Genomic DNA, 14,554 nt, shown 5'->3' with positions numbered 1-14,554 from the left:
TCGGTGGTTCAAATCCCCGCGACGGGATGATCTCCTGTTGCTCTGTACCAGCTCCTGCCAACCTAGTGGTTTGAAAGCACACCAGCGCAAGTAGATAAATAGGTACCACTGTGGCAGGAAGGTAAATGCCGCTTCCATGCACTCTGGTTTCCGTCACGGTGTCCTGTTGCTCCAGAAGTGGTTTAGTCATGCTGGCTACATGACCCGGAAAGCTGGCTGTGGGTGAATGCCGGCTCGCTCAGCCTGAAAGTGAGATGAGCGCCGCAACTCCATAGTTGCCTTTGACTTGACTTAACCGTCCAGGGAGTGCAGTGAATTCACATAAGGATGCACAGAAGAAGTGCTGCTCCCTTTTGTCACTAACGTGATGCATGACACAGTGCCACATTGAGGGTGGCAGAAAAGCAATGTGTCGGGCAGTGATCATCACCTGTTCCAATCAAGAGCATAGCTGTCAACTTTTAGATTTGAAAATAAGGGATCAGCAGCCGTGAAAATAAGGGATCAGCAGCCTCACCTGTCCCGGGGACAGTCTACGGGATATCTAACAATCCGGGATATAGCAGCGGGAAGCAGCGGGAAACGGCGCTGGAATAAGGGAATATCTCGCAACAAAAAGGGAAGGTTGACAGCTATGATCAAGAGTAGCCGGTGGTCGGTTGCTTTAATTATTTCCTCTACAAAGTCAGCTCCTTAACTTCTCACAAAAACCTTCACGGCCTGTGCAGGTAAACCGTAGCCTTAGGAACACCCCTCTCTGTGCAGTGCACAGGTCATGCCAACCATGTAGCTGTGGTGCAGGGGGCTTGCCGCAAAATATGGAGGTCAAACATATTTAATGAGCTTCATTTCAGGCTCGGTATACATGAGCAATTGTGCAACCTCCTGTTATAAGTATTCTAAGGTCTCAAATATAAAATAAATGTTCATAAACGTACAAGGCAAACACATACATAAGTATATAAACCACGTGTCTGAAATAGCACAGGAGAGCAATCCTGAAGCCATTTTGACTTTCCCAAATTGACCTCAAATATTTCTCTGCATGGAGGAAGGAAATGGGAAAACCTTTCCTTTGGACTGTAGGGGCTTACACCTCCCTGCAAATACTGTCTGGCAAGTTATCTGTTAAGCTGAGCAAACTATCAAGATGTGTAAGAGATTCAGAAACTAAAGTATTTACCATCTCCAAGGAATGGCCCAGCTACCCAGAAAATGCAAACAAGTAAGGCATTATTAGGTATCCTAGCAGACAGGAGAGAAGCAACACTCTCAAATTTCTGCTGGAGACCACCTTCTTCTGTGATGTATGTATGATGTTTTAGGGGTGATGGTCTTAGGCTACAGGGTGGGCAATTTCAAATGTCTTTATAGGGGCTTGTGCACCACTGTTGTGGGTTCTCATCCCTCCTGCGTGTGGTGAGTGGGGACCCTGTTGCACCAGTTCCTTTAATAAAGATCAGGCTTACTAGCCGCTTTGCTTCTCAATATACTCTGGTTGGCCTGTTATTTTTCTTCTACCAATAAGGAACGCACTTAAGGACTCTGTAGGGACTCTGGAATAACCCATAAGAGAAAGGGAGCAGTTTTCTGGAAGCTTAAACCCACCTTTAATCCCAGCCTGCACCATGGGGCCCAGTTTAAAGAGAGGACTTGCAAAAGCATTTCTCTTTCTTCTTTTCTCTTAGAACAGGGAGACATAAAATGAAGTCCCATAAGTCCTCTGTTGGACTCCTACCTCCCATCAGCCAAAGTCAAGATGGCCGACAGTCAGGGATGATGGGAATTGTGTAACATGAGGGGGTGAGGCCATGTTTCTCACCCGTCCAAAATGAGCTAGTACCAAAAGGATCAGGGCTCCCACACCAGCCACAGATGTGTAGGCAAGATGACCCCACCCTATGAGATATAACAGAGCCAGTCTCCTCTTTTGCACTGGGGTGCTCCCAGTCACAGCCCAGCCCCTCTAGACAAAAAGAAAATGGGGCATGAACGGTGTGTTGGTCTCAACCCACCAGCTAAAATACTAAGGCAGGGGTAGTCATTGTGGAGGCCTCCTGATATTGTTGGACAACAACTCCCATCAGCCCCAAGCTATTGTCAGGGAGGATGGGAGCTGACATCCAACAATTTCTCCATGCCAGTTTACAACAAGACAAGACTTTTAACTCCAGTACAGAACCATAGTGATAGGTATAGGTAAGATGTTTGCTCTCTTTTAAGGTGTTGTTGTTGTTGTTGTTGTTGTTGTTTTAAATACTAATTTGCAATGGGAGTAGCTAGCTACTTAGCTATAAAGACGCCGAAAAATCACCCTGCCTTATATAATCTGGATTGGCTGTTGTGTGTGACTCAAAACAGTCCTTCCTTTAACTCATTTGCGGTATGACAAACCACAAAATCCAGGATGCTCATTTGCATGGCAAATGCCTCACTTCCCCATTAAATAATGACCCAATATTCAAATGAACAGGATTACAGAGGCTCAGAAAGGTAATCTGAGGCTCTCTCTATGAAACATTCATTGAGTAACATAAACAAATGCTCAGGAGACACAGCTAGCTGGAAAGTTTTCTCTCTACCGTGTCAGGACAGAAACCACCCTTTTTTTCAGAGCCTCCCACAACACAAAATAAGGATCCAGAGAGAAGAGGGGAGATAAAAGAGGACTAGGCAATTTATTGCTTACATGGATACGAGCCCCATGGACAGTATAGTACTGAGATCAGACAGTCACTACATGAAGCAACAAAGGCAGGCAGGGGTCACAAGTCTCCATTTCGGTTGGGCCCCTCTGAAGCGGGGCCTGCAATGCCACAATATGTTCCTGCAACAAAATAATTAATTCTCACACAACCCTTCCCCTCCCAATCAAAGTCTGATCTGTGGTAAGAATGCAGGACTTTTGTGTGCGGCCTCCTATGTTCAGCTCCGGCTGTGAAATTTATGGAGATTATGGTTGCCACAATAACAAGAGCGCAGCAGTCTGCCCTACTTCAAAACTGCCCGCAAGGGGCACTCACGTGCCTCAAAGCAAACTTCTGCATTTTCTGCAAACATGGGGCATAGGCAGTTGTGGTCTTGCCCGGCACACATAGATACACACTGCAAAACAACGGTGCCACAAAGACAGGGAGGAAACACACACACACACACACACACACAGTAACTCCTACCATAAAACTCAAAAGACACAACTGTAAAATGGCCGCTCACATCCGGGCTGGTAAATTTGATACCTCTCTGCTTCCGGCCCTTAGGCTCAAACTGGGTTACAGACAGAGCTTCCACATTAACAGAGAATTAAAATACGGGATTCAACTTTCTCATATAATTCCTATCCAGCACTGGGTACAGAGTCCTGACAAACTGGAGAACACAATCTGGCTTCCAAACACTAAGAGATGCCCAAATGATGCACTCATAGTAGAGGGGTCAGGGGGCTGTTTACCACTGCACCATTCTTCCACATTAACCGTGTTCTAACATGCTTCTGCCATTCCCCAGATTTTTAAAAATACACCTCCATATTGAACAGATTCACCTTCCAAGCCACCCACCCAAATAACAGGAGATCTTCCTACAAGCTGGGAGTATCTAGAGCAGAAGTAGTCAATGTGGTGTCCGTTCTCCAGCTGTTCTTGAACTCCAACTTCCATCAGCCCCTGCCAGGGACATAGTTGGGCGGCACCTGAACGACACCACAATGGCTCCCCCTGATCTAAAGCAGCGTTTCCCAAACTTGGGTCTCCAGCTGTTTCGGACTACAGTTCCCATAGTCCTTGACCACTGGTCCTGCTAGCTAGGGATGATGGGAGCCATAGTCCAAAAAACAACTGGAGACCCAAGTTTGGGAAACACTGAGAGAGTATGGAGAGCAAAGCAAATTATACACGCCATGCAGTTTGCCCTTGAAGGGGATTTGATTGCATGAAGCAAGGCATGGGGGGTCACAGGGCAAGAAAAGAGCTGCATCTGTGTTCTTGAGGTCTGTTCTTAATTTCGGAAAATGTCAAACTCTGCAACCGCCTCTCAACGGTCCAAGAGTTGGAAGGGTGGCCATTGTGGCAAGTTATCCCTTCTTGCTGCACAAGGGCACTCTCTGTGGCCTGCTTCCCCTTACACAGTTTCCATTTTGGAGGGAAACGGAGTAGAAACTGATTAGATGTGTCCACCATTACTTTGAGTCGACACCCAGCGTTAGGGACAAGGGAAGCTTACATGTTGCGGGGCAAATTTTAAAGAACACAAAGCGCACGCAAACACACACACACACACACAAAATAGTCTCTCAGAGATGGCTGCTGAACAGAAAGCCATGGATAAATGGCTCAATAGCGCCAGCTTATATTGCACTTGAGTGAGGTATGTAAACAATGGAACGGAGTTCGATCTACTACACAGAACTGGCTCAGAATTCCTAACTGGAAAGGTTTTTGGCCCTACGGTCTAGTGAGAGGCCAACATAGGCATGAGGTTTAAGACAATGTCAAATGTAAACAAGGAAGAGAGGGAGCTAGAGCAGGAATCTGCAGCACCCCTGCGGGGGCAAGGGACTTTCCCCCCCGCAGCCTGTCTCTCCCATGTTGCTCCCTAACAATACCCCGGGGCCAATTCTACATCAATCTCTCTCTAAGACAGTCCAAGGCCTCTTTCTCCACAACCTATTCACACCGCCCCAGTTCCAAAGTCACAGTGTGAACTACTGAGATGTTCCCTCAGCTGATACGAACGGGGACCTCAGAACAGACAGCGAGGTCGCAAGAGTGGTTCGAGTCTATCGCCCTCCTCAGGCTTCTGGGAAACGGGGAGGGGAGGCTGAAAACGCCACCTTCCCTCCTTTCCGACAAGTCATTGGTCAAAATGAAGGCAGGGCAAAGGCAGCTGTCTGCCCCACCCTCGTCTGCTGCAGTCCGATGGCTCAGAAGACAAGCAACAATCACGACGTCAAGGTAAGGATGTCCCGGCTGTGGCTCACGGGCAAGGTGGGCGGCCTTGCCAGGCTTGGCTCAGGCACCAACACTGATCCTAGCTGAGCTTGCATGGCTGGTGGGATCGAGTCACAGGTAGAGGCAGTTTGTGGAGGCCTGGAGAGAAAAGAGGAGATTATGGATTAAAGGCCAAAGCCTGCAGTCTCTCATCCCGATACCCAGGCAGGATAACCAACTGAACAAGTTGTTCCATCGTAGCAATTTTATTACAGTGGTACTTTGGTTTTCAAACACCTTGGTTCCCAAACACCAAAAACCCGGAAGTAAGTGTTCCAGTTTTCAAACGTTTTTCGGAAGCTGAACATCCCATGCAGCTGTCGGTTATTGTTTCTGGTGAGCCTGCACCAATCAGAAGCTGCGCCTTGGTTTTTTAACATTATGGAAGTCAAACGGACTTCCAGAACGGATTAAGTTTGCCGCTTTTGTTTTTGCTATTTATTTTGCATTTTTGTTTGGGAGGCTTTTTCAGTTCATTTGTTTTTGTACTGTGTGGAACCCATTTCAGCTACTGTTTGATTGATTGTGTGACTGCAGAAATGGATAAAAGCCCCCCATCCAAACAATGGCTATCATCAGTGCAGGTAAGAATTTATTTTTTTATCATCTACAATACTGTCTTCTTTATTTTATACTACAGTACATTGATTATTGCTTTCATTTTATGGATCCATGGTATCGTTAGATAGCAAAATTCATGTTAAATTGCTGTTTTAGGGGTTGTTTTTAAAAGTCTGGAACAGATTAATCTGTTTTGCATTACTTTCCTTTTTTAAAATTTTTTTTAATGGAATTTTACATATTTTTATCATCATGATGTCATTCACATAACAGAAAACAAAAAGAATGTTTTGCATTACTTTCCATGGGAAAGCACGCCTTGGTTTTGAAACGGACTTCCGGAACGGATTAAGTTGGAGAACCAAGAAGAGCTTGGATTTGATATCCCGCCTTTCACTCCCCCTTCAGGAGTCTCAAAGTGGCTAACATTCTCCTTTCCCTTCCTCCCCCATAACAAACACTCTGTGAGGTGAGTGGGGCTGAGAGACTTCAAAGAAGTGTGACTGGCCCAAGGTCACCCAGCAGCTGCATGTGGAGGAGCGGGGAAGCGAACCTGGTTCACCAGATTACGTGACTACTGCTCTTAACCACTACACCACACTGGCTCTCTTAGGTACCACTGTATTTGTTGCAAGCCTTTCCGAGCGTGTGGCTGGAAAGGGGCTGATAAGAATAGTAAATAAAATGAACTCGCACAGCGAGCCAGCCCAGATAGGAAATGAACTGGGGGGGGGGGGGGTTTCCTCACATGCAGAACGGTTGTTCCATACACAGAAAAGTTTTCCGGGCTGTGAACCGACAACCCTAGGTAGATTCAGAAAGCTCCAAGAAACCCCTAGGGCCCACCACACTTTGGCCTGGTTCGTGAATCAAGTAAGCCAAATTACGGCCTAGCATCTTGTCCAAACCACGGCTGGTAGTTTAGCTGCCCCAGATAAACCACAGGGGAAAACCTTGGTTCCAGCTCATGGTTAGCTTGGAGAGAGCTGAACTTACCAAGCCGGGTTCAGATGATATGCTAAGCCAAGCCAAAGCACAGCAAAGCAGTATGACTGAAGAAGAGCAAGTGGCTCTTCTCAAGCCCATGCATTTGCACCAAGCCATGGTTTAGCTTAGCATGACATGTAAACTAGGTCATAGTCAACCTCCACAGAAGGAAGCCGCAGCCCTAATGGGACCACATCTTATGCTCTTTCCCTTCTACCCAGGACATGGTGGTCCCTTTGTTGCTGATCAGACTACTTAACAGTTCTCTTTCCCAATATCGCTGTAACAAATAGAAAGAGGAGAGCTTGAAGGGGGGGAAAACACCAGCACTTACCAAATGCCCTGATGAGTTCAGCTTGCACAGCCCAGGTGAATTTTTTCACCAGGCAAAGAGTCGTGAGGCCAGCAAAGAGCATGTTGTAGAGAAAGACAATGTAGAAGTTTCCTAGCCAGTTAAACCTCCCAAAGTCGCCAAGCAGGTCAAACCTCGTGATTCCTGAGATGGAGAGAAAGAAATAATAATAATAATAATAATAATAATAATAATAATAATAATGCTGGCCATGCAGCACACATTTGAATCTTCAAGGTCATCTGCAATATTTTAAAGATTGGTGGTTCATTGTACTATCTACTGTTTATGCTCCTTGGAAGAGTTTTCTGAACATTATACAGAGGGCGACCATTTTGCACGGGGTTTCCGTTCCTGGCCCTTGCACACGTCAGTAGATTGAGTATAAGCGTGCCCTATTCTGCCCTCTTCTGGGTCCAAGAAGGAAACACTGTTCTAGTCAATAATGATTCTGCAAATAAACATGAGGGGCAGTAGACTACCCTCTTTGAAGCTACATAAACTTTGCAGGGGACAGGCCTTAGACACTCTAATAACTTTTTGCCTCCACCCAGAGGATCAGTGGAAGCAAAAGAGTGCAAATAAAGGAAATGAATACACAAATACAGTGGTACCCTGGTTCTCAAACACCTTGGAACCCAAACACTGCAAACCCAGAAGTAAGTGTTCCGCTTCCGATTGGAGTGCCACACTTCCATTTTGAGTGTCTGTTTTTGCTATTTATTTTGCGTTCTTTGTTTTTTGCGGCTTTTCCATTTCCTTTTTGTGACTGTGTGGAACGCATTTCAGCTACTGATTGGTTGACTGACTGTGACTGTAGTACATGGTTTATCGCTTTCATTTTATGGAACAATGGTCTCGTTAAATAGTAAAATTCACGTTAGATTGCTGTTTTAGGGGTTGTTTTTTAAAGTCTGGAATGGATTAATTCATTTTGCATTACTTTGTATGGGAAAGTGCGCCTTGGTTTTGGAACGCTTCGGTTTTGGAACGGATTTCCGGAATGGATTAAGTTTGAGAACCAAGGTACCACTGTATGTGTAGCCCATATTACTATCAAACTCAAAAAAGAGGGGGGTTTGCTTGAGCTGGGTGTATTTGTTTTGAAAACACACAGCCCTGTCTACACGGGAGTTTTTCAACAGTGAGTCTGAATTTTACTGATGCACTCTGAAAAAGATGAGGAGGACAGAGTGAAGTAGGCAAAACTCACCCAAAGTCCGAGACAAAACTGGGAGGGCAGAGCTCAACACCAACAACGAGACACAGTTCCCGATTATCTGCAAGGAAAAGCATCTTGGAATAAACATAGCTCAGAGACAGAGCATGCAGAGATAAGTTCCCAGGTTCAAATCATGGCATCTCCTGGAACCCTGGAGAGCCGTCTGCCAATCAGAGTAGACAATCCTGAGCTTCCAGCATCCATTCCAATGACATAGAAACCCATATGACTTTTGACTGCAGACTAGCAAGGCAGTAGCATCATAGCCACAATTATTCCCCACCCCTCAAAGAGGAGGCTCTGTGCCTTAGCTCTTACAGGTGCAAGCTATAACTCACTCAGCCCCCCACTGCCTCTCTGCAGTTTGCAAGTCCTACTCGCAGTCAGATTAAATCAAATAAACAAGGAATATTCGGTGTTATGCTGGAGGGCATGCCAGGAAACAGGGAATTATGTTCACATGTGGTGGGGGTGTAAATATGTACCATTTTCCTGGCAAAGGGTGTTTAAGGAGACAGCAGGAATCACTGGGTGAAAGCTGACCAAAAGTCCAGAGGTAGCATTATTATCAATTTACAATGGGGTGGGAGGTTTGCAGGCTATGAAGGACTTGCTCACAAATTGATTGACAGCTGCACGAATTACGATAGCTAGGAAGTGGAAGGGGCAAGCAGAATATAAAATAGAAGAATGGTATAAAGAGGTGTGGGATATAGCTATTAATGATAAATTAACATGTGCCATTAAGGTAAGATAGGGAATATGATTTTGAGGGTGTTTGTAGAATTAGTACTGTTAAAGTGGAAAGGGGTCAAACCATCGCAAGAGGTGCTGAAATTTTGGGAGGTTGGGTAGTTACAATGGAATGGTCTCGGTGGTGGGGTGCACATTTTTATTCTTATTTATTTATAATCATTACTTTGTGAAAATAATTTTTTAACAAAATAAAGGCAGAGAAGAAACCATTAAAAAACCCCACCAAGACCTACTCGCTAGCAGCCTCTCTGACTCCCAATTTCTTTGAGATTTCCTGGCCCCACTCCTGCTTTGAGATCAGGAGCTCCCATTATTAACATGCTGTAAATGACCGTCCCCTCTCCCAGCAGCTGAGATATAACGGTTTTTGTATTTCTGCTTTTTTCCAGCCGAACAGCTCAGCCAATGGGTTGGGCCAGGGATGTCAGCAGCGACAGTGGCATTGATTAAAACAAAACAAAACAACCAGATATAGACAGTACCTTGGTCATGGCTGTGTCATGTTGCTCAGGCAGCAGTTTGGTAAACAGTGGGGAGCTGTAGAATCCCACCACAGAGGAAATCATTAGGTAGCTAATACAGCAAAGGGTTAAGGAAGAACGATGGAGAAATTGTCATCACCAAGGACAGGCTGGGAAGCAAGACTTCCGAAGAGAAGCATGTGTGCGCGCACACAAATCATGCACAGAGAAACTTCTTTAAAACAAACCTTTCGCTTCCCCCCTTTCCACAGAAGTAAGGCTCAGAAGAGAAATGCTACCATGATGTTCAAGCAATGAGTCTTCAGGGCAAGAAAGGTCTTGCCCTGCCAGAGTTTGATGATCATGGCAGGTAGTTAAAGTAGTGCTGCTTGACGGCGAAGAAGTAGGACAAGGCAGGGCAGATGAACCTTAGGAGAGAGTTACACATTTTGGCTGACAAGGAGGAGGTTAAGAGAAACCTGCAATGGAGAAGCAACTTTTTTGACAGTGGAACCTGCCTGGCAGTCTTCGTATCGCAAAGTAACGGTGCAGAAGGGAAATTCCAAAATGGACAAACTGCAAAGGATACAATATGAGGATCACTTGCATGGCTGCCCCAAAAGAGCCAAAGACAGAGAAAGAAACTTTTCCCAATGGTGCATCCTGGGAAGGGAGAGACAAAAGGAGAAATGTGTGATTAGGTTCCTTTGGGGAGGGAGGAGCTGAATAAAACAATATGCTTTCTGCACATTAGACTTATCTTGGTGCAGTGTACCCATCAGTCTAGACCAGTGTTAGAAAGTGAGATACGAAAGCTAGGAGCTAAATGGCACCTTAAGCCGAGGTTATGGGTGCAACAAAGGAATGTCTGGGTGCACTTTTTTATAACAAGAATACAAAGCTGAAAATGAATGAACTGCAGCTAAAATATTATGTTCATTTTTCACATGGTCTGGTCCTTCCCCTGCCCACCCCCCTAATATCCTTAAGAGGGTCTCTTCTCCAGTCTTCAGAGAGTAGCTGGAAGTGGGGAGGCAGAAAAAAGGTCCTCCTTTCCTTCCACTCTGCAGTTTTAATCTGAAATCGCAGGCGCAGTACTGTGCCCAGAGCTCAGAAACTGCTTGTGCTCATGAAATACCCTGTTGCAAAATGCGCCTGGAACAATGGGAGTTTCGAACACTGGTCTAGACGCATGCAAGGTAGGCATTTCAATGGCTAAGCCTCTTGAACCTTTGAATTTAATCTATGTCTTGCAAGTGAAATAGTAGCTCAGAGAAATTAAGCAACTCAACAGGGTGAGACAAGAAGCCTGAGCCATGAAGCGGCTGGAGAAAGCTCCAGTACAAATGATGGCTTAGGAGACTCTGGCAAAAGGGTTATTTCTCTCACCTGGATCCCTCGAGGCATGGCCGCATCATCCAACAGCAGCTCCAAGACATGAAAACAGACAACCAGAACAGAGATGCCCTGGAAAAGATAGCAGGAAGGGGAATATATCAATATAAGGTAAAGGTAAAGGACCCCTGAATAGTTAAGTCCAGCCAAAGGCAACTATGGGGTTGCAGCGCTCATCTCGCTTTCAGGCCGAGGGAGCCGGCGTTTGTCCACAGACAGCTTTCTGGGTCATGTGGCCAGCATGACTAAACCATTTCTGGTGCAACGGAACACCATGATGGAAACCAGAGCACACAGAAACACCGTTTAACTTCCCACAGGAGCGGTACCTATTTATCTACTTGCACTGGTGTGCTTTTGAACTGCTATGTTGGCAGGAGCTGGGACAGAGCTCACCCCGTCATGGGGATTTGAACCGCCGACCTTCCGATCAGCAAGCCCAAGAGGCTCAGTGGTTTAGACCACAGCGCCACCTGCGTCCCTATCAATATAGCACCAGCATAAGAACCTAAGAAGAGCCTGATGGAGCAGTGGCCCAACTAGTCCAGCATTCTGCTCTCAAAGTGGCCAACCAAATACATGCAGGGAGCCTGCAAATAGGACCTGAGCGCAGCAGCACTCTTCCCTCCTGCAGCTTCCAGCAGTAGGTATTCAGAGGCAGACTGCCTTCAACAGGGAGGCCAGAGCCTAGCCTTCAGAACTGGTAGGCAGCCCTGGTTTGGGCCTTTGAAAAAGGACAGCACAACATACAGAAATGCCCTAGTGCTCCCTTCCAGGCATCTTTTAACACATATTGTCTGAGCAAGGAGCTTCCCATAAATACGAGGAAGCCACCAAAAGTACAGAGAAAGGGCAGTATCCTTTCTGGGACATACACGTATTTGCCTGCCGAATCAGTAAACAAAAAGCTTGGCTCCCTATAGCAAGAGAGACACAGACTCCATTCCACCCATTGCCAAGCCTCTAGGAAACGGGTTTGGCGCTTTCGCTCACAGACGTGAGGGAACCACCGCTGCCTGTCAAGCTACAGGCCTTCTTCCCAGCCTCAGAGACCAAGTGGGATGGCACAGAAATTCCCACCCAAGTTAAACTCTCCAAGAAGAGAGGGGAGAAGACTGGGAGTGGGCCTGGCCAGGCCTGTGCGGAGCTTGACTGAGGCCCAGGGCTGGGAGTCTTGTTAGAATAAAGTTATAAACTGAAACAGTGTCAAGTCCGACAGGCCCGTAGCAGCGCCCCCTGGCAAGCTTAGCCCTCTGAGGCCCAGGGCAAATGTAGCCTCTGCAGGGGCCTGGCTACCATGGACCTGGGGCAATCAGAGCACCTTGGCGGCGCAGGACCGCCCAGTGGGACACAATTTCCTTCCCTGGAGAGGTGCAAAGCAGGTGGGGGCCTTTGCCCAGCCACCGCTTGGGCTGCAGCACCAATCACGCTGCATCAGGCAATCGCCATTTTGTTGGCTTGGCCCTTCAGGCCAGTCCAAAATGGCAGACTGTTGTTGAATGCGTTCCCAGAATCCTCTGCAACGCGCAAGGAGCTGCTTGGCAGCAAACAGAGATCGCAAAGCGAAGGCTGCTGCTTTCTGACATTCATTTTTTCTGACTGAAGAGATGACAGTTGGCTACGATGCTGCCATTTAAAGGCTTTTTTAAAAACAAAAACAAAAACCCAGGCTTGCCAACCCCAATTTCAGACCCGACATTTACCGTTAGAGATAGCAAAGAAAGCATGGCCAGTGGGTATCCCAAGTTCCTTTGCCAAGCAGAGGCTTTGCGGCGTGTTTCTGTGAAAACAAAACACAAAATGGGGAGTGATAACTAGACATTGCCGCAGCCAAATTCTCTGACCCGCATCATACAGGTAATTAAATGCAGAACATCCTAGGGCTGGGACCCCTGACCATTAGGGACCCCTAATGGGACCCCTGACCAACTCTGGGGTTGCGGTGCTCATCTCGCTTTATTGGCCAAGGGAGCCGGCGTACAGCTTCCGGGTCATGTGGCCAGCAGGACTAAGCCGCTTCTGGCGAACCAGAGCAGCGCACAGAAACGCCGTTTACCTTCCCGCTGCAGTGGTACCTACTTATCTACTTGCACTTTGACGTGCTTTCGAACTGCTAGGTTGGCAGGAGCAGGGATCAAGCAACGGGAGCTCACCCCGTTAGGGGGATTCGAACCGCCAACCTTCTGATCGGCAAGCCCTAGGCTCTGTGGTTTAACCCACAGCGCCACCCGTGTCCCTATTAGGGCTGGGATGGGTAGCTTTAAAGGTATGCTAATGTGGATTTGATATCCCGCTTTATCACTACCCGAAGGAGTCTCAAAGCGGCTAACAGTCTCCTTTTCCTTCCTCCCCCACAACAAACACTGTGTGAGGTGAGTGGGGCTGAGAGACTTCAGAGAAGTGTGACTAGCCCAAGGTCACCCAGCAGCTGCCTGTGGAGGAGCAGGGAATCGAACCCGGTTCACCAGATTACAAATCTACCACTCTTAACCACTACACCACACTGGCTCTCGCAGGTGGCGCTGTGGGTTAAAGCCTCAGCGCCTAGGACTTGCCGATCGAAAGGTCGGCGGTTCGAATCCCCGCGGCGGGGTGCGCTCCCGCTGCTCGGTCCCAGCGCCTGCCAACCTAGCAGTTCGAAAGCACCTCCGGGTGCAAGTAGATAAATAGGGACCGCTTTCTAGCGGGAAGGTAAACGGCGTTTCCGTGTGCGGCTCTGGCTCGCCAGAGCAGCGATGTCACGCTGGCCACGTGACCCGGAAGTGTCTCCGGACAGCGCTGGCCCCTGGCCTCTTGAGTGAGATGGGCGCACAACCCCAGAGTCTGTCAAGACTGGCCCGTACGGGCAGGGGTACCTTTACCTTTACCTAATGTGGATTTGCTTGATGTGCATAATCAATCCAGCCACCACTTCATTCTTTCTTGGTGCAATACGGGATTTGTTTTTTTTAAACTGCAAACTACATACAGAGACTGGATGATAGGAATTATGGTGGTAAGTTTAATAATGCGGACAACAATCTAAGGATGCTTGAGCCCATATCCCACAACTGTCCAGTGATAAATTAGATACATGGGGCATATTTAAGATACAGAGCTCCTGCCTTTGCCCTGCTTTACGCTTACCCAGCGTTATCCTGTGTGCGTGAATCGCCAGGTATTGTTGCCTCAGCACTTCCATATCCAAGTTGAGCCAGCAGGAGGTTTTCCCTGTGCAATGCAAAGACAATTAAATATGTATATATATTTAGATAATATCTACACCAATACTCAGAGAAAGAAGCACCTCTATCAGCCACCGTACCCACATCTAGCAGCCTTACTTTCAGAGCATTAACCAAATCAGGTGCCAAATCAGCCATTTCCAGCCAGCTTTGTACCATCTTGGCTGGACACTTACCAGAGTGGATCTTACGCGAAATGGCAGCTTCCTCAAATCCTGTACAGTTCAGTTGCTCGTCTAAATCCTCCAGCAGCTACAGAGGAAGAGGAAAACGTACGTGAGAGAAACGAGGCAATCAAGAGCACTAACAACCCCACCCGCTGGATGAAAGACATGGGGCTTACTCTTTACAGAGCTGGTTTTGCATGGTTCTAGCCATGCAAAAAAAACTGATTTACACACATACATAATAACAATTTAATAGTTTTAATTTATACCCCGCCCATCTGGCTGGGTTTCTCCAGCCACTCTGGGTGGCTCCCAACACAATACTAAAAACACGATAAAACATCAGACATTAAAAGCTTCCCTGAACAGGGCTGCCTTCAGATGTCTTCTAAAAGTCAGGTAGTTGTTTATTTACTTGACATCTGATGGGAGGGGGTTCCA

At 47.0% G+C, this 14,554-nt stretch overlaps 1 protein-coding gene across 4 annotated transcripts in view; it reads right to left on the bottom strand.

The window, feature by feature from the left end:
- Positions 1-2,659: 2,659 nt before the first annotated feature.
- The window catches only part of LMBR1L (limb development membrane protein 1 like), a 50,491-nt gene continuing 38,596 nt past the window's right edge, over positions 2,660-14,554 (bottom strand). For 2 of the 4 annotated variants that reach the window (XM_083727556.1, XM_083727557.1), the window contains 9 exons: positions 14,123-14,198; positions 13,849-13,932; positions 12,426-12,502; positions 10,717-10,794; positions 9,917-9,990; positions 9,349-9,439; positions 8,102-8,168; positions 6,871-7,032; positions 2,660-5,087 (listed from right to left, as the gene is read on the bottom strand). In XM_083727556.1, the coding sequence (XP_083583682.1) occupies positions 5,029-5,087; positions 6,871-7,032; positions 8,102-8,168; positions 9,349-9,439; positions 9,917-9,990; positions 10,717-10,794; positions 12,426-12,502; positions 13,849-13,932; positions 14,123-14,198 (768 nt within the window). In that variant the 3' untranslated portion in view covers positions 2,660-5,028. The remainder of the gene's footprint in view (positions 5,088-6,870; positions 7,033-8,101; positions 8,169-9,348; positions 9,440-9,916; positions 9,991-10,716; positions 10,795-12,425; positions 12,503-13,848; positions 13,933-14,122; positions 14,199-14,554) is intronic. The other 2 variants (XR_014561341.1, XR_014561342.1) reach the window with 2 other exon arrangements.

This window comes from Podarcis gaigeae, assembly GCF_964106915.1.
Source record: "Podarcis gaigeae genome assembly, chromosome: 2".
Taxonomy (NCBI): Eukaryota; Metazoa; Chordata; class Lepidosauria; order Squamata; family Lacertidae; genus Podarcis; species Podarcis gaigeae.
The sequence above is the reverse complement of the archived record's forward strand: the minus strand, read 5'-3'. Positions and strand labels throughout refer to the sequence as shown.